Source organism: Rhizopus microsporus (genome assembly GCF_002708625.1).
Source record: "Rhizopus microsporus ATCC 52813 unplaced genomic scaffold scaffold_14, whole genome shotgun sequence".
In the NCBI taxonomy this organism is placed as follows: Eukaryota; Fungi; Mucoromycota; class Mucoromycetes; order Mucorales; family Rhizopodaceae; genus Rhizopus; species Rhizopus microsporus.
In genome coordinates, this window is record NW_019671929.1 from 411,687 (window position 1) to 434,634 (window position 22,948).

Sequence of the window (22,948 nt, forward strand, 5' to 3'; positions counted from 1 at the left end):
TGGTAAGGATAACACAAAAGGAGAGAGAGGCCAGACTCTTTTGGTTTATATTGGACAGATAAAAGAGAGAGAGAATTAATGATATACTCTATCCAATAATGAGCTTGAAAAAAAAAAGTAATACAACAAAAAGAGAAGAAAAGGAAAGAACTGTTTCTCCCCCTTCCTCCTGCACAGCAACAAGACAACGCAACTATTTTAAAAGCAGCCTTTTTTTTTCTCTTTCTTTCTATTTTTAAACATGTCAGAACGATCAAGACATATGAGATCACCTTCACCTGAAAGACACAGCAAGCGTCATTATTCACGATATCGCAGTGATTCAAGAGAATATGAAAAACGTGATTCAAGAGACAGACGACAGAGATCAGATTCAAGAGATTATAGCCCAAGAAGAACGTCAAGAGATTATAGTCCAAAAAGAAGAAGAAGTGTTTCAAGAGATGAAGATTCAAGAAGGAGAAGAAGTGTTTCAAGAGATGAAGATTCGAGGAGAAAGAGATATAGTAGACATCAACAAGAGCTTAAACCTATCAATAATATTCCCATATTACCAGGAGAGAGCTTTAGCGACTAGTAAATAGAATGTGTTGTCATTTGAAATCACAGCTAATCATATTATATATCCTAGTCGAACGCGTGTACGTAATGAATCAACAGTGACTATTTGGGCACCGTCTCCAGAACGTCCTCGTTCGGTTAGTCCAGAGGAAAGAAGACGTAAAAGAAGTATATCATATTCTGATGATACAAGTAGTGATGAAGAAGAAGAGCGTAGACGAAAGCGTAAGAAGCATCATAAACATAAAAAGAGTAAGAAGAGAAGTAGCAAAAAGCAAAAGAAGAAGAGATACTCAGACACAGAAAGTGAGTCTTTATCAGAAAGTGAAAAGGAAGAAGAGCCGGAAAAGATTTTGGATAAATCTCAATTGGAAACCTCAGAGGATCTTTGGGTAGAAAAACAAGGTAAGAAAGGCATATATAGTTGTTGTTAGATAATAATGTACTAAAACCTTTCTTTAGTGGATCTTCCTCAAGATCTGGCACCTATTGGTCCTGTTCCTTTAATTGAAAATGGAATACATAACGAGAGACAGTAAGTTGATAAAAACAAGCTTTATATCAATAACTCATGTTTGTATTAGATATGGTAGCGCATTACTTCCCGGTGAAGGTTCAGCCATGGCAGCTTATGTGCAACAGGGCAAACGTATTCCTCGTCGTGGTGAAATTGGCTTGAGTGGAGATCAGATTGCTGAATTTGAAAAAGCAGGTTATGTGATGAGTGGTAATCGACACCAACGTATGAATGCGGTTCGTCTTCGTAAAGAAAACCAAGTTATTTCAGCTGAAGAAAAACGACTAGTATTACAACATGCACAGGAACAGAAACTTCGACGAGAAAATGAAATCATTTCAGGCTTTAGAGAAATTTTGGGTGAAAAGCTCAAGAAAGAATAAAATCAATAACAATTACACTTTTGTTGATTATCAATCTTTTTTTAAAATACAATGAAAATGACATATGTTAAGCACCACTCTAACATTTTATATTTGCGCGTCAAGTGGACTACTTTATGCCGTTCTGCAAGATGTTTTACATTTGCCCTTATTTCAGAAAGGATGAGTTTATTCATTGGCTATTTATCATATACACAAATGTCTTTACTCAGCATTCATTTCCTTTATTTCGCCTTAAGAATTTTGTCGATAATTCCGTAAGAACTCACTGTCTTGAACGTTACAGGCACTTCTACATCAGAAGAAGAGGCAAGTCTTTCATCCGCCCCATTATCTTGCGATATATGTATAGCATGTCCTCTTTCCTTGTTTCTAAAATATAAACAACACGTTTTTCACATATGAATAGTACTTACCAGCGAGTACAAGTTCTAAAAAAAGAGCATAACCATCCCTCCATTGCTTAACTATATCTGGACGGGCAACAGCGAATATGTTACTGCCCAAAGCACCATTGAAAACAACCTTAACCGGTATGTTTAAATGTGGAAAAAAGGAATACATGATTACTAGCTTTTCTTCTGCGTGCTTTTATACTCCATCTCTATGAAGCATAATTGCGACCACATAATAAGTTGATAGGGCTTCTTGTGCATGTATTATGTTGTCCAATTCTACAGTTGCTTTCTGTATTAAAAAAAAAAAAAGCCTGGTATTACGTGTATTTAGACTCCACTTTATGCAACTCCTTTCTGGATTCACATGCACGATCAGACAACGCTTCAATGCTTGGATTCTAAGTTTTAAGGGTTTATTATTTACTAAAGAAGACAATGTGTTCATATCTAAGATTTTAATTGACAGAGTATATCCCTCTCCAAGCTCATTTTTTCTTCTTATAGCGTCTATTATTACTACCATCCCCTTTTACCAATGTACACACTGATCACTTAAGAAGTCTCACAATCATCCATGACAAACTTTGCCTCTATCATCTTGACAGCCTACTTACATTAATTGGATAGCTGGATGAAGAAGGCTTGCTACATGTCAAATAAATGTTTGGCTTTATCTGCTGATTTTTAGGATGAGCGCGTAAAGTACAAGGCAAGACGGCAGATACTGAAAAATCATACCGGCGTATTGGTTGCTCATTTCATCTTTCCTTTCATTTGCTTTTCTTCAAAGGATGAGCAGTTATGGAGAGGAAATGCAGTAGAGTATGTATATAAAGTACGCGATGTTTGATATGTCAATACGTGTATGAACAACAAAGACCTAAATGAAGGTGAGAAAGTGCCTACGTGTAGATTGATAGAGCCAATGTTACTAAATTGCAGAGAGGAAATGGACCAAGTAAGTGTATGGATATATGCATACACTGACCATTTTGCCCATATTCTTTAAAGTATATCTATTCCTTTTTGAACCTTGCTTTTCGATATCTTCTCAATGACATACAATTCACTAGCTTTAAAATACACTGCTTGGAAATCATTGTAAACTGTATCTATTATAATCCTCAATTAGCACTTGGTCTCAGTGCTTTTTCTCGTTGTGGTTTTCAAACTTTACAGATTTTACAAGGCCTTTTTCTGTTAAAAGGATATGCGTCCATTTACTCAAACAAACTGTTCTCTGTAGGACCCATGACTTGAAGATAAATATCGTAGCACTCTCCACACTTCTAAAGTTACAATCTAATCAAGTGCCACAGATGTTGACTGGGCTTTCATGTTTGTTTAAAGATTTAATGGAGAAGCAAAGTGATATGTTGGCAATCCATCATCTTGTGCCTGTGTCTAGATTTGTTCAAAATAAAGTTATTTTTACATGTGTTAACAGGGTTTCGGAACGTGTCTATCATTTGCTGTTACCATTTTTGGTGACGCCGTTCTTTAGATTTTGCATAGCTTACTTTATTTCTTTATACAATATTATTAATTCATATAACAGTTACTAAAGATAGTATTTATCTAGTCTTTACTAGCAAAAAGTCAAAGGAAAAAGAAAGGATTTAGCAGAATAATACAAACAGCGTGTGTGAACAAGACTAGGAAATAAGCCCAAGGATGCGTGACATAAACAAAGAATGCATGGAATTTACTGCCCTTTTATCCTTTACTATATAAAAATAGAGGTGAATAACCTCATTAAAGTATATATTCAAATGATAGTCTGAATGGATATAAAAAGTATAAAAAAGATTGGCCAAACTTTTAAAAGACATGGAATACATAGGAAATAAACAAAAGTGTGAGCGTAAACCCTATTTTCTTGTAAGGAGTAAAATGCTATCCAACTAGAAAACAATAACTTCACATAGCCAAGAAAAAAGTATAAAAAGAGAGAAATTTGCCTTTATCTTTTTTTTCTCTTTCTTTTCTCTTTATACTTTTTTCTTTTACTCTTTTTTGTTCCTTCTGGTCTTACTGGCTCTCTTTGGTCAGTGTAAGTTTTTTTTTTTTTTATAAAACTTACTCAGCAAGGCGATGATTGCGTGTTCAAGGATTTCTATGCAATCTCTTTCTACGATGCTCAGCACGTGTCCTGCACTGACAACGGTCGTTCGTTTCATCACTCAACTGGAGGCTTTCAGGTAGCCAAAAGGAGAGTTATGGAAGTTCGACTGGAATCTTTGCAGGGGGCTAGTAGTTAGCTGGGAGCTAGTTATCTGAGATCACAGCTGTAGCAGATTGTTGATGATGCCTCCTGCTGCCTGGCTGGCGCAAAGGGGTACATAATCTAGTTGACAATTAACAAGGCTTAGCTAATGCATACTCCAACGGCACGTCTATTACTGTGGGTCTTTGCAGGCTGTTTGGTATTTGATGGTCTGATGGTTTTTATGGGTGCCTGATCCTTGTTCTGATGGTCAATGACCGACCTGAAGAATGTCATCACAGCAGCAATCAGAACCTTTAGAAGCCTTTTGGGATCGTCGCTGATCTTTTTTTCTTCTCTTTTAGGTTTTCTTTGCAAAACATTGGCTTTTGGGAATAACCTTTAATAAATAAATATATTTTTTGAAATGACTTTTACTGTTGTCTCTTTATATTGAAAATAAATACTTTTTCTAAATCATTTTAAGTTACTATATTGAAGATATGCCAAAGCATCAGAACTGTACCAATGCCAATGGATACAGTTACACCCTTATTAGGCATCGTTGATCAATCTAACATTGAGAAGCCCACAAGATTCCAAGTTACAAGGGAATTAATGAGAATAGAGTTAATGAATGCAGAACAAAAGATTGTCAAGGCTATTGGTGGTTTAATTTAGAAACTACTCAGGGCTGCTAAACAAGAGGATGTCAACGAGGCTGAGCTCTGCTCACAATTCATTGAGCCGTTCTTGTCTGGTCGCTTTGACAATTCTGACCAGAGGTACTATTTACGTTGGACGAATACTAAAGTTCTTGGAGCTAGATAATAGAACCTTCGTGATCCCGACTATGACAGTTGGGACCAAGCGAACAGAATGTGCGCCGCGTGTGATCCTGTTTATCTGTCGTATCCTTCATGTTCTCAATTACCTTAAAGGTCCTGTCAAGCAGGCTGTACCCTCTTCTCCTTCTCGCTAGTGTATCTTACATTCACTCCTTCCAAATCATTTTTACACTTGATCCCAAAAAGGCTTTTTAGTCACCATGTCCCTTCCTTTCTGAACTGCCTCGAACGGAAAAGATGTATTATTATAACCGTGTACCCAATGGAGGTTTTAATAAATAAAATGTTTAAACGTAAAGAAAACCCTTGACGTAATTATTCAAATAGGGAAATTTAATTAACCGCATTGTGCTTTGTTACAGCATGTTGTTTGTTTCCCTTTTGGAAAAGAGGGAAATTTTTACTGTCTCTCACAATAAACTTGCTCTCTATTTTTTTTTTTCTTTTCTTTTCTTTTCTTTTTTTTATATTCTTTGTTCTTTTTTTTTCCATATAGATTACACATTTCCTATAATGAAGTACGTACAGGTATCAAAAGCACTGTACGACTATGATGCTCGAACAGAAGACGAGATTAGTATAAGAGAAAATGATATTCTTTATGTTATCGAAAAAGAGGACGATGACTGGTGGAAGGCTGAATTAAAGCAGACCTCTGGTGAAGAAGCAGGACCCGTTGGTCTAGTTCCAGCACAGTACTTGGAAGAGGCAAGTATAAGTTAAATATGACATGTATAAAACTAAAACATGATAGGTTACTCCTATTGGAAGAATTCGTGCTGAATATGATTATGAAGCACAGCAAGAAGAGGAGCTTTCCTTTCAGGAAGGAGACGAGATGGATTTATTAGAACAAGATGATCCTGATTGGTATTTAGTCAAACATACCAACGGCCAAGTAGGCTTAGCTCCCAGTAACTATGTTCAATTCATTCAACAAGAGGAAGGGGAAGAAGAACAACATCATTCTCAAGAGAAAACAATTCCTGTGCCACCACCATTGCCCCCTTTAAATAATGCAATAACGCCTGGAAGTATTCCCCCGCCAATAGTTCAGCCCATTCTGGCCCATTCGGTAAGTTTTTTTTTATTATTACCATAAACTGACTCTCTTTCTTCGTAGACTGGCACTAGAGATGTCATCAATGATGATGCACAGTCCTGGACAGTACACGAATACGACCCAGCCAAAAAGAAAAAGAAGAAGAGTAAAGGGAACTTATTTATTGGCAACGGCATGCTTTGCTATGGAAGCGAAACCGATAAGACATCACCAGTACAGCAATACCCGATTTTGGACGTTAAGAAATACCTATTCGATAATAAAAACCTTCACATTGAAATCGAAGGAGACAGACATGCCATACTCGATTTCCAGGCTTCTTCAAAATCAGAGGCTAAGGCCATCTTGGTCAAAATCAGTGACTCTATTCGAACAGCTCAGATGTCCGCAACTCAAGTTTCTCCATCTTTAGTTCATCAAGAACGCAGTCAAGTTGCTTCTCCTGCAGTGGCTATCCCTCCTCCAATGGCAGTTTCAGAACAAGACAATCATGAGGAGCTAGAAGAGCCCAAGTGCACACCCAAATGGGGTCTTGCCGTTTACGAATTTCATGCACAAGACGGTGACGAACTGAGTATAGAAGAAAATGAGCAGCTTTACGTTTTGGACTATTTAACCGACGATGGCTGGTGGCGTGTGCAAAAAGTAAATGGTGATGTGGGCCTGGTCCCATCGAGTTATGTTCAGTTAGACCAAGACGACAATCAATCGGCAGAACCTGCCGTTCCATCAACAACTAGAGTTGACAATGTAGACGAAATCAGAAGACAGCGCGAGCAAGAGGAACGCGAGTTACGGCAAAGACGTATTGCTGAAGAAGAAGAAAGAAAAAATAGACGCAGAGAAGAAGAAGAGCGACGACAGAGAGAAGAAGAGGCACGAAGACGTCGTGAGGAAGAGGAGAGACGTCGTAGAGAAGAAGAAGAAGAAGAAAGACGCAGGGAAGAGGCAGAACGAGAACGACGAAGACAAGCGCAAGAGGCTGCTAAACGCGCCGAGGCCGCTCGACAGAAGCAGATCGAAGAGGAATATAGGCGTAAAGAGGTCGAACGTAAGGCCACACTATCTCGTGCTGCTTCAACTTCATCAAAATCAAGTACACGCCAACAAGACCTCCCAAAGCCAGATCTTTCCAAAATCCGTACCTGGACGGATCGCACCGGCTCATTCAAGGTGGAAGCACAGTTCATTGATATTCATAATGGCAAATTACGGCTTCATAAACTAAACGGTGTAAAGATTGATGTCCCTGTCGAAAAAATGTCTGTAACCGATCTCGAATGGGTCTCTCGACACCATAGCAAATCTGAACCTACAGAAGAGCCAACGCCTGCGATGCCACCAAGACCAGTCCAAACAGCAAAGAAGACCAATGAAAACTGGGATTGGTTCGATTGGTTCATGACGGTCGGCATTCCTATGCAAGCTTCTCTTCAGTACGCTTCTGCGTTCAAGGCAGATAAATTAGATGATAGCGATATTCCTAAACTGACTCATAAGCAAATGAAGACGCTTGGCATGAAGGAAGAGCATGTACGAAGAGTCGAACGATATATTGAAACCGGTCAGCCTGAAGAACCTGAGGAGGCCATGGCTCAAAAAGTGGATCAACAATCACAAATCGAAAAAGACGCTGAACTTGCTAGAAAATTGCAAAGAGAGTTTGATGAGGCCAACAAGAACAACAAGAATCAGACTGCAGGTAGACCTAGACCCTCTGTTTCAGCGCCTAAAGATGTTCATCCAGATTTACTGGGATTAATTGGCAATCAATTGACCACATCAGATAAAGGCAAGGAGCCCGAGAAGCCAAAGAACGATCTATTAGGCTTTAGCGACGACGCTTGGACACCTCGTCCTGAATCTTCTTCTCCTATGGTACCACTCACACCTGTAAAAGCAACTCCTCCCCAAGTTCAGTCCATTTCCCCTCCTCCGCCTGCTCCTGCGCCTGTACCTGTACCTGTACCAACTGGTCCTACTCCAGAGGAGCTTAGAGCTCAAGAAGAGGAGCGCAGACGTATCGCTGAGCAAGAACAAATCCAAAAGATCAAATTGATGAGCTTACAGCGTCAAGCAGAAGAACAGCAGAAGCAATTGGAAGAGCTTCAACGATTGACCAAGCAACAGCTTGAACTTCAAAAACAATTAGCCATGCATACAGGTACGCAACAGCAACAGCAACAGATGCAGCAATTGCAGCTGCAACAACAACAGCTTCAGGCCCAGCTTGCCCAACAACCTGCTCAGCTCCAACCTTCTTTGGTGCCTGTACAACAACCACAGCAGATGACAGCTGGCAGACCCAGACCTGTGCCTAATCACAGACTTTCGACTGGACCTTCTTTAAGCCAATGGAACCAACCAAACTCTTTCCAGAGTGCTCCTCAACAGCAAATGCAGACGGGTTTCTCGGGCTTCAATAACCAACAACAGATGCAGACTGGATACTCTACAACGACGACAACACCAGCTTGGCAGGCTCAACAGCTCCAACCTCAGATGACAGGCTTTCCTCCTTCGGCCCCATCTGTGGGAGGATATCAACAGACACAACCGGTCAGTGTCCCATTGAACTCTGTTCTCCATCAACCTTTGATGCCAACCGCTGCAGGACAGCAAGCCAACCTACAGAGATCCAACACGATTGGTGTTCAGCCTACGGGAAGACACTGGAATCATGCTAGTAAGTACTTTATTGTTTTATGTATAAGTACCATGTCTTATCTTTATTATAGCTCCTGAAAATCCATTTGGATCACCTACACTCGCTCCTTTACAAGCTCAAATGACAGGTGCTCAATTCTCTACACCAAGTCCTACCGTATTTAATCAAAGTCCTATACAATCCCAACAACCAACAGGCTACATGCAACCACAAATGACAGGCATTCAACCACAACCTACTGGTGTAGCCCATAGCATTTTTACACCCCAAGGATCAATGCAATGTAAGTTTATATATATACAGAATACACAAACACGCCTCTCATTTTCCAATATATATATATAGATGGTCAATCAGCGTTCCCTAATGAACGCCGCTGGTGAAAACCAAGTAAAAAGAGTTTCCATTTAATAATAAAGCTGTAATGCTTGTCTGTTTATTATTATTCTAATTCTTCTTATCCTTCATGAAATTGGATGCCTTGATAGCCTCTCTGTTTTGTTTTCTGTGGTATTGACGATTTGATGGTCTACTGCTGAGCTGTTTCTGTTTCTTTTCATCCAACAAATCCCATAACCATTCAGGATATTCGGTATCGTCAAGTGCAACTATCTCTGGACGATCTTTCAAGTATTGTAAACCCTTTAATACTGTTCCTTTTGGTGCTGAAGAAGGTATCCTGGATACTATAGATTGTCAATCATGGCGCAATCATCGTAATGATTAATAGTACCTGCTGTATTTTGAAGAATGCTGGTTGTATGTATTGCTCGAGCAAAGACAGGTGACAGGCTTTTGGAACCAACAAACTTGCTCAACATGGTTTCGTCTTGTTAAAAAAAAAGAAAAAAAAGAGAGGGTCCCTTCAGCTTTTGTTCAAATAAAGACAGTCCAAAAGTCACGGCGCCTTCCATTGGTTGTCTGGGATTGTCGACCCTTTTTTGTATGATTATTAAGTTTTTTGACTGTATGAATGAGAGAGGTACATACAAGTAAAAGGACAACTCCCTCTCTCTTTTTTGATATTAAATGAGATACATGTATATAAATACATGCTTTAAAAAGACTGTAACAATAATAAAGAAATGGTATGATTGTTTTATATAGAAACAATGATCGTTTTTATTATAAAAATGATGCTTTTAAATAAAGTCTCTCTCTCTCTACATGATCAGCTTTTTTCTTTCTTTGGAAAGACAAAGAGGGAATAAAGAACTTTTTTTTTTTTTAAAAGAAGCTGCTGCAGTAAAAATAGTCACACACAACAAACTTTTTTTTTTTTTTTATATATATCTATCAACAAAAAAAGATTTTTTTTACTGTTCTTTCTACATTTAAACATGTCTGCCCCTATCTCACACCCTTGCATTGTGGACGGTTGGTTCATGGAAAAGTCCACCATGTGGCCTGGTCAAGGTAAATATCGAATATGTTGTATGGATAATCTTATAAACTCTTTTTATAGCCATGTCTCTCAAGGTTGAAGAGATCCTTCATCATGAAAAGTCTCAGTACCAAGACGTTCTCGTTTTCCAATCCTCCAACTATGGAAACGTCTTGGTTCTTGACAATGTCATCCAAGCTACTGAACGTGATGAGTTCTCGTATGTGTGTTTTTGTGTGTGTGTTATATATACAAGATTTTAACTTTAATATATAGTTACCAAGAAATGATCACTCATCTTGCCATGAACTCTCACCCTTGTCCCAAGAAGGTACAGTTGATCAACACATTCATACACACACAAAAAAAAAGCTAAATGTCTTTTGGTAGGTCCTTGTCATCGGTGGTGGTGATGGTGGTGTTCTCCGTGAAGTCGTCAAGCACGAATGCGTTGAAGAAGCCATCTTGGTTGACATTGATGAAGCTGTTCCTCGTGTCAGCAAGAAGTTCTTGCCCAACATGGCCATCGGATTCGATCACCCCAAGGTCAAGGTACACATCGGAGATGGTTTCGAGTTCTTGAAGGACAAGGTGAACCAATATGATGTGATCATTACTGATTCCTCTGACCCTGATGGTCCTGCTGAATCTCTCTTTGGTCCTGATTTCTTCCAACTCTTAAAGAATGCCTTGACTGAAAACGGTGTCTTTTCTACTCAAGGCGAATGTATGTGGCTTCATCTTCCTTTGATCAAGAAGGTCAAGGACTTTTGTAAGAACTTGTATCCTCAAGTTGAATATGCTTACACCTGTATTCCTACTTACCCCAGTGGTCAAATCGGTCATGTCATTTGCACAAAGAACCCTAATGCCAACCTCAAGGAACCTCTTCGAAAGTTCACTCCTGAACAAGAAGATAAGCTCCTTCGCTATTATAGCGCTGATATGCACAAGGCTGCCTTCATCTTACCTCAGTTCGCCAAGAAGGCTTTGGAATAAATTATTTGTTAAAAAGAAAAAAGATAAAAAATGTACATATAAATTTCTAATTCATTAATGAGGAAAATGTATCATGTTGTGTTACAAACATTCCAGTTCTCTAATTAATGTTGAAAATTCATTTTATTATACAATTTTTTTATAAAAACTTTCAGATAACTTTGTACACGTAAGAAAGGAAAAAAAAGAGGAGGGGATAAGAAAGAGGGAGGGGAGCATCATCGCCAATAGGGATAAGAAAAAAGGGGAGAGAATGCGTGAAAGGGAATATTTTTTTTTTGTTTTTTTGTTATGCATACAATCAATAAAATAATAATAAAGAATGGCAAACACACACACACACACATTTCTTGTGGCCCTTTTCTTTTTTTTTTCTCTTCTTCATATTTTTTTTTTCTTGTTTTTTTCTTACAAATTAAGGCTTACGGAATTCAGTAAGTACAGGATATATAGCTTGAAAAGCTTGATAGATTTCTTCTCTAACTTTTGCACCCGTCAAGACTATTTTACCAGATACAAAGATCAGCAAGACGATCTTGGGCTTCACCATTCGATAAATAAGGCCAGGAAACAGTTCAGGTTCATACTACATAACGAATGAGTATCTTGCACTAAAACCGCCTACGATATACTTACAGAACTGAAATGACCGTGAGAGTAAGCTAAACCTTCAAGACGAATAGGGAATTTGACATCACAAGAACCAACAATATTTTGAATTTTGAAGTCTGTGAATTTTGCCTGAAAGCCCAATTTTTGGATGATACGAGCATATTTACGAGCAGCGAGCTTTGAGTCGTCTTCTGATTTTGCACCTGTCACAACCATCTTGCCAGAAGCAAAGATCAAAGCTGTTGTCTTTGGTTCACGAATACGCATGATGACAGCTGCAAAACGCTAAGAAATCATTTGATACATGCTTTTTAGATCATGTCTAATAAACAAAAAGATAAGTGTACCTTTGGATTGTACTCTGCATTACGAGCATGAAGAGCAATTGTCTTTAGATCTAAACGACAATCCAAATTGACAGTGGCAACAATGTTTCTGATGTAATAAAAAACTATATTTATATTATGCACACACAACACAGAAAGCATTACTTACTGTAGAGTAGGAGTGATTCCAGCTACAGCGTAAGGATTAGCATCTCTGCTGGGCGTAGGAGCATCATTAGGTGCAGGTGTTGATGGAAGTGCAAATGGCGTTGAATTATGAAGAGGAGTTGGAATCGAAGGTGTCTGTATAGAGGGTGTCTGCATAGCAGGTGTGGCCATGGAAGGTGTAGCAATGTTAAAACCAGACATTTTTAATAGTAATAAAAAAAAAAAAAAAAGTTATGAAAAGCGGAAAAAAATGTGAAAAAATTGTTTTTGTTAAACCAAAATCGGCCGTATTTATACTTTTTTGGCAACTTGTGGCTTAGAATCTGGGAATCAAAAGTGATTGGTTCGAGATTTTTTCTGAAAAGAAAACAATAGAAAAATTTGAAAAAGGTATAAAGTTGCACCAAAACGTTTTGATACGCAGCGTCACCCTTAATTTAACTGCACGACGCACTCCTTTAGCCTTTTCAAAACAAAACAAGTAGCGCCAACAGGGGGGGGGGAGGTTGCGCATAAGACCCCTCCGCTTCCTTTTTGTGACATGGCTTAATACATTCTTTCAGGAAAAAAAATACACAGTCTCATTGGCTAATCAGAAAAAACTACGTATTTTATTTTTACGCAGCCAAGGAAAAAGAAAGAGAGAGAAAAAAGAGAAGCGGAAAAAAAGATACCCCCTCCTTTTTAAAGACTAGAGTTTTTTTTATAAAAAACCTTTCTTTTTATGGATTAGAGTGACTGCGCACTGTCAGTGACTGTGTGCGTGTCCTTTGACTTTTCAAAGTTACTTTTTTTTTTTCTAAACACATACACATGTCTGATTCTACTGACAATCTTTCTCCTGGTGTCAAGAAACAAACTCGACGCTTTGCACCTGTCAAACGAGGCGGAGGACCCTCCAAGCCGAGAGCATCAGAACCTGAAGTCAAGAGTGAATCGACAGAACAACAGAAATCAACAACGATTGGAACGATGCGACCGGAATCAGTTACTTCAGGACGATTACAAAGTGTAAACGAAGGTCAAAAGACACGTGGTGGTGCAGTCAAGATGAAATTTAAACCTACGGTGCCATTAAAACGAAACAAAAAGGAAGTAACTTCGTCAGCTATTGATGAAGCGCTCAATTCAAAACAAAAAGACGATCGATTCGGACGAGGTCGAGGTGGCGGTTTTGGACGTGGAGGTGGTAGAGGCAGAGGCCGTGGTCGAGGTCGTGGATTGATTATTGAGGAAGCTACTGCATCTGGTATCTTCTCGCTGGGTCCATCTGCCGTTGCTCGTAGTGGAACCAGTCGTCCTGGTTATGGTGGTGGCGGGTTTGCTACCTACGGTGGCGATGTGGGTAATCGAGCAGAAGCAGATAGTACAGGCACAGATATGGTCGAGATGTTCACGGAGGGCGCAACAGAATATACACCTGTGACTTTTCCCCATGTGTCTCGGTTGGAGGGTGATGTGGATCCGATTACATTATCACAAAAAGTGGGTAAAATACCTTGGATGACAGTTCGCTCAAAAAAAGAAGAAAATGATGACAACGTCAAGGTTAAAGAAGAACAAGAAGATGGAATGGCAATAGACGAACAAAAAGAAGAAGTAAAAACAGAACATAAGGAAAAAGTGTACATGAACTCTGATGCTCCCGCTCAAAATATATTTGCATTGGATGAAAAAGATCGACTCGTCTGTGTAGCCGAGGAAGAACTACTCTATTTCCAATTGCCTACTGTTGTGCCCAAGTTTGAAGCCAAAAAGCAAGAGGTGGAAGAAATAAAGGATGAAGAGGCGGTTAAGGTTGAAAAAACTGAACAGAACTTACCATCTGGTACTCGCAAGTCAACGTTAGAAGACGCCATGGCTAGCCTTGCATTGGAAGATATGCCAGAGGGACAGGTCGGTAAGCTGATTGTGTACAAGAGCGGCAAGATGAAGATGCAGTTTGGAAATATTCTTTTGGATATCACCCAAGGTATGCACTCTTCTTTCCTGGAAAACGTGATGGTCGTTGACCACGAGAGTGAAGAAACAAAAAAGGCGATCGAACTGGGTCACATTGTACAGAAATTTGTGTGTTCACCGAATATGGATTCACTTTTAAAGGAAGCTGAAGAAGCTATGAAATAATAAAACAATTTTTTTTCCCTAATGTTTCTTGTCGTCTTGTCATTCCTTGCTTCTGTTTTGTTGTATGCCTATTTTAGTCTTGCCCAGTTTCAGAAAAGTAAGAGTTTACCATTCAAACAACAAAACCGTGTACTTGTGGTGACAGCTCATCCTGATGATGAGTGCATGTTCTTTGGACCCACCATCACTACACTTGTATCCTTGGTCAAATGTCGAGTTCATGTGTTGTGTCTATCAAATGGTATTTGTTTTGGGGAGAAATAAACAATCAAACTAATTCTTTTTAAAAAGGCAATGCTCAAGGATTAGGTCAATTGCGTAAAAAAGAGCTTGTGAGAAGTTGTCAAACCCTTGGAGTACATCCTGGTGATGTGAAATGCATCAATGATCCGTAACATCATTTTTATCATGTCTTAAAGTCTACTCATTGTCTATTCTTAGAACTCTACAGGATAGTATGGAAGTGACATGGGATCCAGTAACCATTAGCAATCATATACAACATTATGTTACCAAGGAAAAGATTGACACGGTAAGTGTATAAATATAGAATAAAAAACAAAACAAAAAAATAATAATACATGTTTATAGATTATCACATTTGATGGCTATGGAGTATCAGGACATACAAACCATCGAGCAGCCTATTTGGGAACAAAGTATATATAAGTATAAAACCAGTCAATAAGACTAATGAAACCACAATAGGAAATTTACAGACTCCAACTCATCTATTCGGTTATATACGTTAACAAGTATTCCAATTTATCGAAAATACATTGGTATCATGGACTTGTGGACACCAAAGAAAGAAGAGCTTAGGTTGATATCGCCACCTATTTCTTATTTAGTTACACATAAAGCTATGCGTCAACATCAAACTCAATTGGTCTGGTTTCGGTGGTTATATGTTACATTTTCAAGATACATGTTTATTAATGGTTTATATCAACTCCAATGAACCAGCAGAGAAAAAACTAAAAGAGAGGCGGATAAAATCTGAATATAAAAAAAATATCTTTTTCCTTTTTTCTTCTTCTCTTTTTCTTTAATAATAAAAAACATGAGTTTAGTAGAAGATAAACCAAGTAAATGTAATTGAAAGAAATAAAGGAAACTATTTGATCAAGATGATAATCATAATAATATATAGATGATAAACGATATCAAGAGTATAAACGAAGAATAAGAGAGATAGAAGATGTAAGCCATTATATAATAAATATATAAATATATTATACTAATAACAATGATACCCTAGGAAAATGAACAAATGACTCTTCAGCTCACTAAAGCTCGTCATCATATAAAACGGCTTCGAATAGAAAGAGTGTAAGCTTCATGATAAAAGATAAGAATTTGATTATTTATATTATGTAGTATTTTATTAGAGGAAATAGAAGAACTTCGACAAGCTCGACGATTGAAAAAGACACCCTTTATTAATAACAATAATGAAAGTGACTCTGAACTCTCTATTTCTGAATCTGTACTTGTAAGTCTAAACACTTTATATATCGCAGTAATTCTTATAAAAAACAGTCGGATGCTGTTATTGGCAAAGGTAGAAGAGGCCATACATCATCCGCAACACCTAGAAAGAAAAGAGATCCTAATGCACCAAAGGGTCCTGGTAATGTCTTTTTCTTGTATTGTCGAATGGAACGGGATAATATCAAAGACGAAGTACCTAATGAAAGTTTGGGTGAAGTCACTCGATTGCTTGGACAAAAGTGGAAGGCGTTGACAAAAGAAGAGAAACAGGTAAAACTTTTTTTTTCTTTTTTGGATGTTTATTCATCTGGTTTCACTTTAGAAATATTATGACTTGTATAAAAAAGAACAAGAGGAATATGAGTCAGCCATGAAGAGTTATACGGCAGCAGGCGGAGGTGCAGAAGGAGCAGCTGCTGTGGAAGCAAATAAGTCAAAGCAAGACATTAAACCAGAAGAAATGATAGAATATGAAGATGAAGAAGTAGATATGCTTCAAGAAGACGAAGAAGAAGAGGATGAAGAAGAAGAAGATGAATTAGAAAATACGCACCAAGAGTCATTAGTATCACACCCTACTACCACAACAACAACAACAACAGATTTTGTATAAAGATAGTTTATTTCATTTGTTTTGTTTAGTGAATAGGTTTAATCTAATAAGTAGTAAATAATAAAATAATAAACCACACATTTGTGTTTGTGTTAGTTGTTATGTAAGTAATAGATTCTATAATTTACCTTGAAATGTAATGAAATTAAAGAAAACACAAAGGCCTTTAAATCTTGAACAAGATAATAAAATGCACGTAAGCCTTCAGGATCTTTACTATCATTGACTTCGACAAGAGATGAAATTTTGGCAGTCTATCATACATCAGTACACTGTGCCTCTGTTTTTCTTTTTAATACTATTTACTTCAAAAGAAATATGTTCATTTCCAAGTCTGACTTCAAGTTCTTGACTACCAACAACATTCTTTTCTGGCCATTGACTGTCATCTTCTCTACATAGAAGATATGAGCCCTCTCCCTCTTTTTCTTTCATTTATTTTATTATATGACCCTTACTTTAAAATGTCACTATCTTTAATCATCTTTCTTAACTCATCAAGAACTGCAGAACTGACAAAAGCTGATCATTGTAAATATTTCTTTCTTTCTTTCTCTCTCTCTCTCTATAGTTTACCTTCTTTTCTGATTAAGCTGTCATTTCTATAATTAGAGTTGTTCGCGTATCTACAAAGTCCATCCGATCTAAATTCAAATTCTAAAAATTCATGACCATATTTTCCTTTATGTCCTGAGCTAAAATAAAAGGACAGTTAAGCACCTTGTTTATTGTCTATTCTTTTTTTTTTCCTTTACTAATAGCGAACATAAAATTCGTCGTTACTTGCCATTTTATAATTAAATCAATAGAAAAAAGAGTTACAAAAAGAGAGAGAATGAGAAAAAAAGAAATACACGCTACTGTGTTCGGCTTTTCAATTATTTTTTATGATCATTTTGAACAAAGGGTTTGCAATAAAGATTTTAGCTTATCAAACTTCATAATATCATAATGGTCTCCTTTTAGACTCATATCAAGTATCACCTTCATACCAAGTGATTTTACATGCTCAGTCATGACTTCTGATTGTTGATTGTCAATCAAGGAGTCTTCTTGACTATGGGCGATCAAGACAAGTGCATCCGATCGTGCTTGCTTACTGACAGGTGAAGCCAGGCCATAATCTGTGTCTCCAAATGCTTGTTGAATAAAGTCAGTATAAGAAGGGAATCGACTGAGCAGGCGAGGGATATCGTAAATACCAGAGACACCAAGGACACCCTTGATATACTGGCGACATTGGAACGCGTCGTCCAATAGAAGCATCATTGCAATATGTGCACCTGCTGAATGACCAACGAGATAAAGTTGGTTTGGATCATAAGTGTAAGTAGGTGGTGTTGTAGCCAAGAATTGAATTGCTTCTGCTACATCTTCAATATGACTTGGGTGTCTGATCTTGCTTACTTTTTCATTCTTTTCTAATAAACTCAGTCTATAAATAAACAGTTTAATATATATGCATTCCTATTTCATATTTCATATTCAACCTATAATTAACAGAAGCAACTGTGATTCCTAACGAGAGACAATCAGTAGCTAATGCTCTATAGTCGCTCTTGTCTTCTGTTCTCCAGGCACCGCCATGTATAAAGACAACAAGAGGTGTCTTATCATTAGCATCAGGACAATTGTATAAATCAAGCGACTTTTCATTTGCTGTATTATTATCTTTACTGTAACAGAAAGTATTCATTTTATTTACAAGAGAAAACAAGAGAGAAAAAAAATAACCAATTAATTTTTAGCCTTTTTCTGTTGTGGACCTTCTTCTTTATTCTCTTCCTTTGCTTTACGTTTTGCATTATTTGGTATCGGTGCTGTTGTTTCTATTGTCTTTACATAATTCGTTCTATACTTGGGTAACTCCCCCTCTGAGGTTCGTAACCAGGGCGCGTTTATATAGGGAACTTGTTTTGCATCAAACAATAACGACTCTTCCTTGTTTTCTATCGCCTAATACAAGGTTGAGAAACATCAGTTTTAATATAAAGCAAAACAAATGCTAGAAAAAACACTTGCCTCAACAAGGATGCATGCTGCCTTGGTCATCCCTAGCGCATTACTCAATTTGGATTCAGAATCAGGTGGCATTGGAATAAGCTTAATATTGGCGACAGCAGCCATATAAAGTAAATGTTGACACAATTGAGCTGGTTTAATATCTCTCTTACAGACATATAAAATGGCTTGTTGACTACTCTTGTCGTTGCTGTCAATGTACTTTTGTAGATATCGAGTCACTTGATTGATGCCAATATGAATACGGGAGTAGATGTCGGGCATCGCTATACTATCCAAAGGCTTTTTTAGTTTCTTTTGCGTCTTGCGTTCCTTTCGATAAGTGCCAATAGGCCCTAGTATCCTTTGTATATGTGTTAGTTGCTAATACTTTGCAATTGTTTACTATCTGTACTTTATTAAGTGATTAACTATTGTCTGTCCTAACTCGGCTGATACCTTGGGCCATTGTATCGAAAATGGTGTGCTGATAATACTCTTATAGACTGGTCTCTTGGCTGTTTCCGCACGTATACTTGCAGAGGCTCCACCTAATTTCTTGGCTTGTTTTTTTGACATTAGAAACAAAGAAAAAAAGGTAGGGAAAAAAATGTGACGACGTTTATTATAAGATCTTACAAAACTTTCTATGGAGCTTTTTGATGCTTCCAGTAACAGCTGCCTTTGTAGCAGCTTCGATCACTAAATCGACATTGATATTCTTCATGGCACTGCATTCGTAATAATCTGCGCCAATTTCCTTTGCCATCTGTCTTCCCTGTGATATTATTAAAAGTGTAAATAACATATACGTTTTAAATATTCTCCAAACCTCTTCTGTTGTGATCAATGTCTGTCCGAACGAACTTAGTCTTTGAATTTCTTGTTTGTTTTCTCTAAAATCAACTTTGGTTCCAACCAGCAGCTTTGGTACACTTTCACAAAAATGAGTGACTTCAGGTAACCACTATTATTTGTATAATATCATCAGTCCTTTTCTCTCTCTCTCTCTTTCTTCTTTGTCCTGAAACAATCATTTGCAAAATTCATACTCTGTCCTGAACATTTTTAAAAGAATTGCGCAAGTTGATGGCAAAGCATATAAGAATAACGTCTGTCTCGGGGTAGGATAATGGCCTTAAACGGTCAAAATCCTCTTGTCCTGCTGTATCCCATAAGGCTAACTCTACCATTTTGCCTGAATCCAAGGCGACATTGGCTATATAATTTTCAAAGACAGTTGGAACATATTCCTATAGACATTAGTTACTTTATCTTTATGTAGCTTTTTTTTTTTCTTACTTTGGGGAATTCTTTCTTTTGGTATACGACAAGTAAACTTGTCTTGCCACATCCACCATCACCTACAACAACCAACTTTTTCCGTGTAATCTTTTTTTTTTAAAAAAAAAAAGGTTACTATGGTTACTGTTGCATATGAAAAATACAAGAAAACTTACGCTTCGTGTCATCTTTAAGAGCAAAAGGTATATAGAGAATAAAAGAAAAAAGAAAAATATAAAAAAAAACAAAGAAAAAAAAAGGATGCTCGCCTGTATATTTATAAAAAGTCCTCCACTTTCTTTGTCCTCCCTCACCCCTTATTTGTCAAATCATTGTTTAATTTAAATATAAAGCGAGCCACCTAATGTAACGTTTGTTTGTTTTGGGCTCTTTACCAGAATAAGCAAATTATTTCTTTAATGAATGATTTAAACTATGTCCACTCAAAATGGGCTCTAATTGTTCCATATCAATTGATTGATCAGTAGACAATTGTTCCAAGGTTGAGATAATATCACGTGTAGGTGGTTCTATAACTTATAAGCTTGACATCTTTTATACACAATTATATAACTTACTTGATTCGCAGAGGATCGCTAGTATTCTGGTCACCAATGTCCCTGAACCCTCAGGACATTCTCTGAGAATAGATATAAGGTCAGGTGACTTCATACCTATTGATTTCACCATGTTGACGATATGAAGACGGATGCATGACTGAACATCTTCGGATGATTCAATATAAACTGAGAATAATCTAAAAAAAAAAGTTAATTAATAAAGAGAGGCACTTGATAATGATGTCATGGTTGATAAACTCACTCCTTTAGTAAACTAGGCTTCTTTGTACACAACACAAAGTACAGCTCAGCGTGTCGAACGACTTCTTTTTCAATCGTATTAGCTGCTTCTTCTTCTTTTTCAGGTGCATTAGTTGCTTCGTCATCTTTTTCAGTCGCGTTATTTGCTTCGTCTACTTCCATGGCTTCAATTTTTTCTTTGGAAAGGGTCTTTAATATCTGAAGCGCTTCAATTGAATACGCCTCCACTCTGGCATCAATATCCTCTTGTTCATCCATCATGTTCCATTTCTTAACCGCCACAATACTCGTTCGTCTCATCTTATCGTTCGAATGAACGCAAAGATCCAGCAGAACTTGGAGGGCGTCATAACGCACAGCGGGTTTATTCATTACGAGGCTACGCAAGGTTGATATAGACGTAACAAATCGTTCGGGCACCTGGTGCAGGTTCTCCTTGATTAATTCAACACATCTAGCATCCAGTGCAGGTGCGTCCAACAGGAACTTGGTCAACGTTCGATCTTTGGCATCTAAGGTTGGGATTGTCTTTTCTAGTAATTGATGAAGCCAGGTAAAATAGTCTTGCTCCTCTATTGAATACTCTTCCTTAAACCAGGCAATAGCCAATTCGTTTCTGCAAACCATTATTAATATATATGTATATACCACGTCTATTTTTTTGATAACACATGCCTGGAAGATGGGCTTTCTACAATGAAATTTAATAACATGTCTTTAATCTCTTTCGTCAGACTTTTATTATTATTATAGTTAATTCCTCTTGTCACAAGCTTGGATATCAACGTGCACCAGACTTGCTTACTATTCGCGTCTTTATGTGTCAGATTAGATTTGAAAGCATGCTCAGCCTTGAGCATACGTTCAAAGGTCATCTTGAGCAACTCGCGCTTTTCGGTATCGTTGAATGTATCGACCTTGGACGTGACTAGCTCATAAGGCTGCATCTTCAATGCCTGACTGGCTCGTTCTTCTGCACTTGCCAAAACCTCAACCTTTGGTTTCTTTTCTTCCTTGATCGGCTCTATTTTGACTGGCTGAGGTAGTGGAGGGACATCGACCATTTCTTCATCCGAATCGATTTCCTCCTTAACTTCTTCTCGCTTAATACGTGGATGATGAATCGTCTCTGGCTGTTCTGGAGGTGGAGGATATGGTGGTGTCGTCGATCGCACAAAGCCTGGACGTGTCACGGCCAAGGTAACACCTTCTCTAGGCAACTATATATGATGTTTAATATCCCATATCTAATCTTTATATATATGTGCAATACCATTGCAACACGTTCCGTCATGACTTCTAGTGGCACCGTCTGCAACACGGTCATGCAGAGATTGACAATGGCCGACACAGGTATCTGCGTGATATCGTAATTAGCAAGTATATTGGGCGCATTGGCAGGCGGTATCATTGGTGTGTACGGTTCTAATTTGGCCTTCTTTTCTATGCGCCGTTCCTCTTCATGATGTACTTGTCTCTTTTGTCGTCTCGACTCATCACGTCGGTTATTTTGAAACATGGCCAAGTTACCGCCAATAGATGCAAATCCTTGCATCAGGTCGTTACGGTAAGCCGCAAGCGACTCGGTTCTTTTTTCTTTTGGATGAGATCATGTACATGTATATTTCTTTTTTTTTTTACCTGATCAAGGCAATAAAGGCAAGCTTGATTACTTTTTCAACATTTCGTAGTAGAACAGCCGAATCATTCTGGTCCCTCGTCTTTCTCCAAGCTGTCAGTCTCGGCATAACAACCTTTAGGAATTGATGTCGTCTTTTCACGGTCACGACAAGACAATTGATGGTCGCAGTGAGAACAGATTCTGTAGTCGAGTTGAGTTGTGTCAGCATATCTTCGAGTATGGCTTGTCCTTCCTTTTCAAGTGCTTGGGTATTCAATATGCGGTGATTAGGTCTGATTAAGCCAAGAGAAAGGTCTTTCTACAAGATACATGTAAAATAAAAGGAATCACTTTAAAAAAAAAAGACTTACTTGAGATGATTTGGATAACAAGAGAACAATGACTTGTAAACATTTGATAGCGTGAATCTTTACACCTGTGTTGACATGATGAAGTAGTTTAAAACGAACGGTTTGAATAAACGTAAAAGTCAGTTCCCATAATTTGGATTCTGCTTCATTCTGACAACTATTGAAAGAGTTGGAAACTAAAAAGAGACATAAAGTATCAACAACTTACACTGTCTTAAATAGAAAAGGTAAAATAATTGTAAATGCTCTAATGGCGCTTTTGAGTATTCTCAATTCTTCTTTGTACGTGTCGCTTCCGTCATCCTCTTTACTTAATCTTGCATTAACTGTGTCTGTGAGTGTTTCTAAGAACCCTCTTGTAGCATAGGAGGCCGCATTCTCAGGATGAGGTAATACTTCTTGATCAAATTCGTGCAATCGGCCTACACTTTGATCCATTTTTTTTTATAGAGTCGTAAAGGGTTGTGAATTTTTTTTTTTTTT

General features: G+C 37.8%; 13 protein-coding genes across 13 annotated transcripts; 7 read left to right on the forward strand and 6 right to left on the reverse strand.

Moving 5' to 3' along the window:
• The first annotated feature begins 193 nt into the window (after positions 1-193).
• Positions 194-827, forward strand: RHIMIDRAFT_37412 (uncharacterized protein). Its single transcript, XM_023615169.1, has one exon. The coding sequence runs from the start codon at positions 242-244 to the stop codon at positions 575-577; it is 336 nt and encodes a 111-aa protein (XP_023464034.1). The 5' UTR covers positions 194-241; the 3' UTR covers positions 578-827.
• RHIMIDRAFT_37416 (DUF926-domain-containing protein) lies at positions 798-1,551 on the forward strand. The gene is made up of 2 exons (XM_023615170.1): positions 798-966; positions 1,024-1,551. Exon 2 carries the CDS (start codon positions 1,075-1,077, stop codon positions 1,459-1,461), a length of 387 nt encoding a protein of 128 aa, XP_023464035.1. The 5' UTR covers positions 798-966; positions 1,024-1,074; the 3' UTR covers positions 1,462-1,551.
• Positions 1,552-5,381: 3,830 nt separating this feature from the next.
• Positions 5,382-9,252, forward strand: RHIMIDRAFT_37438 (uncharacterized protein). Its single transcript, XM_023615172.1, has 5 exons — positions 5,382-5,621; positions 5,668-5,988; positions 6,037-8,662; positions 8,715-8,927; positions 8,990-9,252. The coding sequence occupies exons 1-5, from the start codon at positions 5,427-5,429 to the stop codon at positions 9,025-9,027; spliced, it is 3,393 nt and encodes a 1,130-aa protein (XP_023464036.1). The 5' UTR covers positions 5,382-5,426; the 3' UTR covers positions 9,028-9,252.
• RHIMIDRAFT_37435 (uncharacterized protein) lies at positions 9,041-9,609 on the reverse strand. The gene is made up of 2 exons (XM_023615171.1): positions 9,378-9,609; positions 9,041-9,330 (listed from the first exon to the last, which is right to left on the reverse strand). Exons 1-2 carry the CDS (start codon positions 9,463-9,465, stop codon positions 9,092-9,094), a joined length of 327 nt encoding a protein of 108 aa, XP_023464037.1. The 5' UTR covers positions 9,466-9,609; the 3' UTR covers positions 9,041-9,091.
• Positions 9,610-9,734: 125 nt separating this feature from the next.
• On the forward strand, positions 9,735-11,116 carry RHIMIDRAFT_260490 (spermine synthase). Its single transcript, XM_023611463.1, has 4 exons — positions 9,735-10,060; positions 10,110-10,248; positions 10,305-10,359; positions 10,419-11,116. Exons 1-4 carry the CDS (start codon positions 9,985-9,987, stop codon positions 11,025-11,027), a joined length of 879 nt encoding a protein of 292 aa, XP_023464038.1. The 5' UTR covers positions 9,735-9,984; the 3' UTR covers positions 11,028-11,116.
• On the reverse strand, positions 11,112-12,791 carry RHIMIDRAFT_260512 (TBP-domain-containing protein). The gene is made up of 4 exons (XM_023611464.1): positions 12,135-12,791; positions 11,987-12,074; positions 11,664-11,924; positions 11,112-11,613 (listed from the first exon to the last, which is right to left on the reverse strand). The coding sequence occupies exons 1-4, from the start codon at positions 12,332-12,334 to the stop codon at positions 11,443-11,445; spliced, it is 720 nt and encodes a 239-aa protein (XP_023464039.1). The 5' UTR covers positions 12,335-12,791; the 3' UTR covers positions 11,112-11,442.
• Positions 12,792-12,946: 155 nt separating this feature from the next.
• RHIMIDRAFT_245437 (uncharacterized protein) lies at positions 12,947-14,260 on the forward strand (the record flags this gene model as incomplete). Its single annotated transcript, XM_023610199.1, has 1 exon — positions 12,947-14,260. The coding sequence occupies one exon, from the start codon at positions 12,947-12,949 to the stop codon at positions 14,258-14,260; it is 1,314 nt and encodes a 437-aa protein (XP_023464040.1).
• Positions 14,261-14,281: 21 nt separating this feature from the next.
• On the forward strand, positions 14,282-15,221 carry RHIMIDRAFT_205700 (LmbE-like protein; the record flags this gene model as incomplete). The annotated part of the gene is made up of 5 exons (XM_023606848.1): positions 14,282-14,501; positions 14,552-14,651; positions 14,702-14,792; positions 14,852-14,919; positions 14,969-15,221. 5 exons carry the CDS (start codon positions 14,282-14,284, stop codon positions 15,219-15,221), a joined length of 732 nt encoding a protein of 243 aa, XP_023464041.1.
• A 102-nt stretch (positions 15,222-15,323) lies between these two features.
• Positions 15,324-16,367, forward strand: RHIMIDRAFT_245439 (HMG-box; the record flags this gene model as incomplete). The annotated part of the gene is made up of 6 exons (XM_023610200.1): positions 15,324-15,354; positions 15,414-15,463; positions 15,522-15,592; positions 15,641-15,755; positions 15,803-16,024; positions 16,077-16,367. The coding sequence occupies 6 exons, from the start codon at positions 15,324-15,326 to the stop codon at positions 16,365-16,367; spliced, it is 780 nt and encodes a 259-aa protein (XP_023464042.1).
• A 25-nt stretch (positions 16,368-16,392) lies between these two features.
• RHIMIDRAFT_285617 (Mago nashi protein) lies at positions 16,393-17,157 on the reverse strand (the record flags this gene model as incomplete). Its single annotated transcript, XM_023613297.1, has 6 exons — positions 16,393-16,410; positions 16,496-16,621; positions 16,674-16,761; positions 16,826-16,889; positions 16,944-17,062; positions 17,123-17,157. 6 exons carry the CDS (start codon positions 17,155-17,157, stop codon positions 16,393-16,395), a joined length of 450 nt encoding a protein of 149 aa, XP_023464043.1.
• Positions 17,158-17,360: 203 nt separating this feature from the next.
• Positions 17,361-18,018, reverse strand: RHIMIDRAFT_194213 (alpha/beta-hydrolase; the record flags this gene model as incomplete). Its single annotated transcript, XM_023606005.1, has 2 exons — positions 17,361-17,802; positions 17,858-18,018. Coding segments are annotated over 2 exons (603 nt in total), but the record flags the coding sequence as incomplete, so codon positions are not given.
• A 975-nt stretch (positions 18,019-18,993) lies between these two features.
• RHIMIDRAFT_285618 (ras-like GTP-binding protein Rho1 precursor) lies at positions 18,994-20,342 on the reverse strand (the record flags this gene model as incomplete). Its single annotated transcript, XM_023613298.1, has 5 exons — positions 18,994-19,146; positions 19,201-19,335; positions 19,421-19,621; positions 19,671-19,760; positions 20,340-20,342. The coding sequence occupies 5 exons, from the start codon at positions 20,340-20,342 to the stop codon at positions 18,994-18,996; spliced, it is 582 nt and encodes a 193-aa protein (XP_023464045.1).
• On the reverse strand, positions 19,941-22,936 carry RHIMIDRAFT_260550 (uncharacterized protein). Its single transcript, XM_023611465.1, has 7 exons — positions 22,674-22,936; positions 22,466-22,622; positions 22,115-22,413; positions 21,747-22,062; positions 21,149-21,693; positions 20,475-21,089; positions 19,941-20,409 (listed from the first exon to the last, which is right to left on the reverse strand). The coding sequence occupies exons 1-7, from the start codon at positions 22,901-22,903 to the stop codon at positions 20,208-20,210; spliced, it is 2,364 nt and encodes a 787-aa protein (XP_023464046.1). The 5' UTR covers positions 22,904-22,936; the 3' UTR covers positions 19,941-20,207.
• Between the last annotated feature and the right edge of the window lie 12 nt (positions 22,937-22,948).

Excerpts from the sequence above, each read along its gene's own strand:
- RHIMIDRAFT_37435 (XM_023615171.1), bottom strand. The coding sequence starts at position 9,465 with ATGTTGAGCAAGTTTGTTGGTTCCAAAAGCCTGTCACCTGTCTTTGCT. Across the intron at positions 9,331-9,377 it reads CATTCTTCAAAATACAGCAG|TATCCAGGATACCTTCTTCA; the intron begins GTACTATTAATC and ends GACAATCTATAG.
- RHIMIDRAFT_37416 (XM_023615170.1), top strand. The coding sequence starts at position 1,075 with ATGGAATACATAACGAGAGACAGTAAGTTGATAAAAACAAGCTTTATA.
- RHIMIDRAFT_37412 (XM_023615169.1), top strand. The coding sequence starts at position 242 with ATGTCAGAACGATCAAGACATATGAGATCACCTTCACCTGAAAGACAC.
- RHIMIDRAFT_260550 (XM_023611465.1), bottom strand. The coding sequence starts at position 22,903 with ATGGATCAAAGTGTAGGCCGATTGCACGAATTTGATCAAGAAGTATTA. Across the intron at positions 22,623-22,673 it reads CCTTTTCTATTTAAGACAGT|TTGTCAGAATGAAGCAGAAT; the intron begins GTAAGTTGTTGA and ends CTCTTTCAATAG. Across the intron at positions 21,090-21,148 it reads GTAGAAAGCCCATCTTCCAG|AAACGAATTGGCTATTGCCT; the intron begins GCATGTGTTATC and ends AATGGTTTGCAG.
- RHIMIDRAFT_37438 (XM_023615172.1), top strand. The coding sequence starts at position 5,427 with ATGAAGTACGTACAGGTATCAAAAGCACTGTACGACTATGATGCTCGA. Across the intron at positions 8,663-8,714 it reads AAGACACTGGAATCATGCTA|CTCCTGAAAATCCATTTGGA; the intron begins GTAAGTACTTTA and ends TCTTTATTATAG. Across the intron at positions 8,928-8,989 it reads ACCCCAAGGATCAATGCAAT|ATGGTCAATCAGCGTTCCCT; the intron begins GTAAGTTTATAT and ends ATATATATATAG.
- RHIMIDRAFT_260490 (XM_023611463.1), top strand. The coding sequence starts at position 9,985 with ATGTCTGCCCCTATCTCACACCCTTGCATTGTGGACGGTTGGTTCATG. Across the intron at positions 10,249-10,304 it reads ACTGAACGTGATGAGTTCTC|TTACCAAGAAATGATCACTC; the intron begins GTATGTGTGTTT and ends TTTAATATATAG. Across the intron at positions 10,360-10,418 it reads CTCACCCTTGTCCCAAGAAG|GTCCTTGTCATCGGTGGTGG; the intron begins GTACAGTTGATC and ends GTCTTTTGGTAG.
- RHIMIDRAFT_260512 (XM_023611464.1), bottom strand. The coding sequence starts at position 12,334 with ATGTCTGGTTTTAACATTGCTACACCTTCCATGGCCACACCTGCTATG. Across the intron at positions 11,925-11,986 it reads ATGCAGAGTACAATCCAAAG|CGTTTTGCAGCTGTCATCAT; the intron begins GTACACTTATCT and ends ATGATTTCTTAG. Across the intron at positions 11,614-11,663 it reads CTCACGGTCATTTCAGTTCT|TATGAACCTGAACTGTTTCC; the intron begins GTAAGTATATCG and ends TTCGTTATGTAG.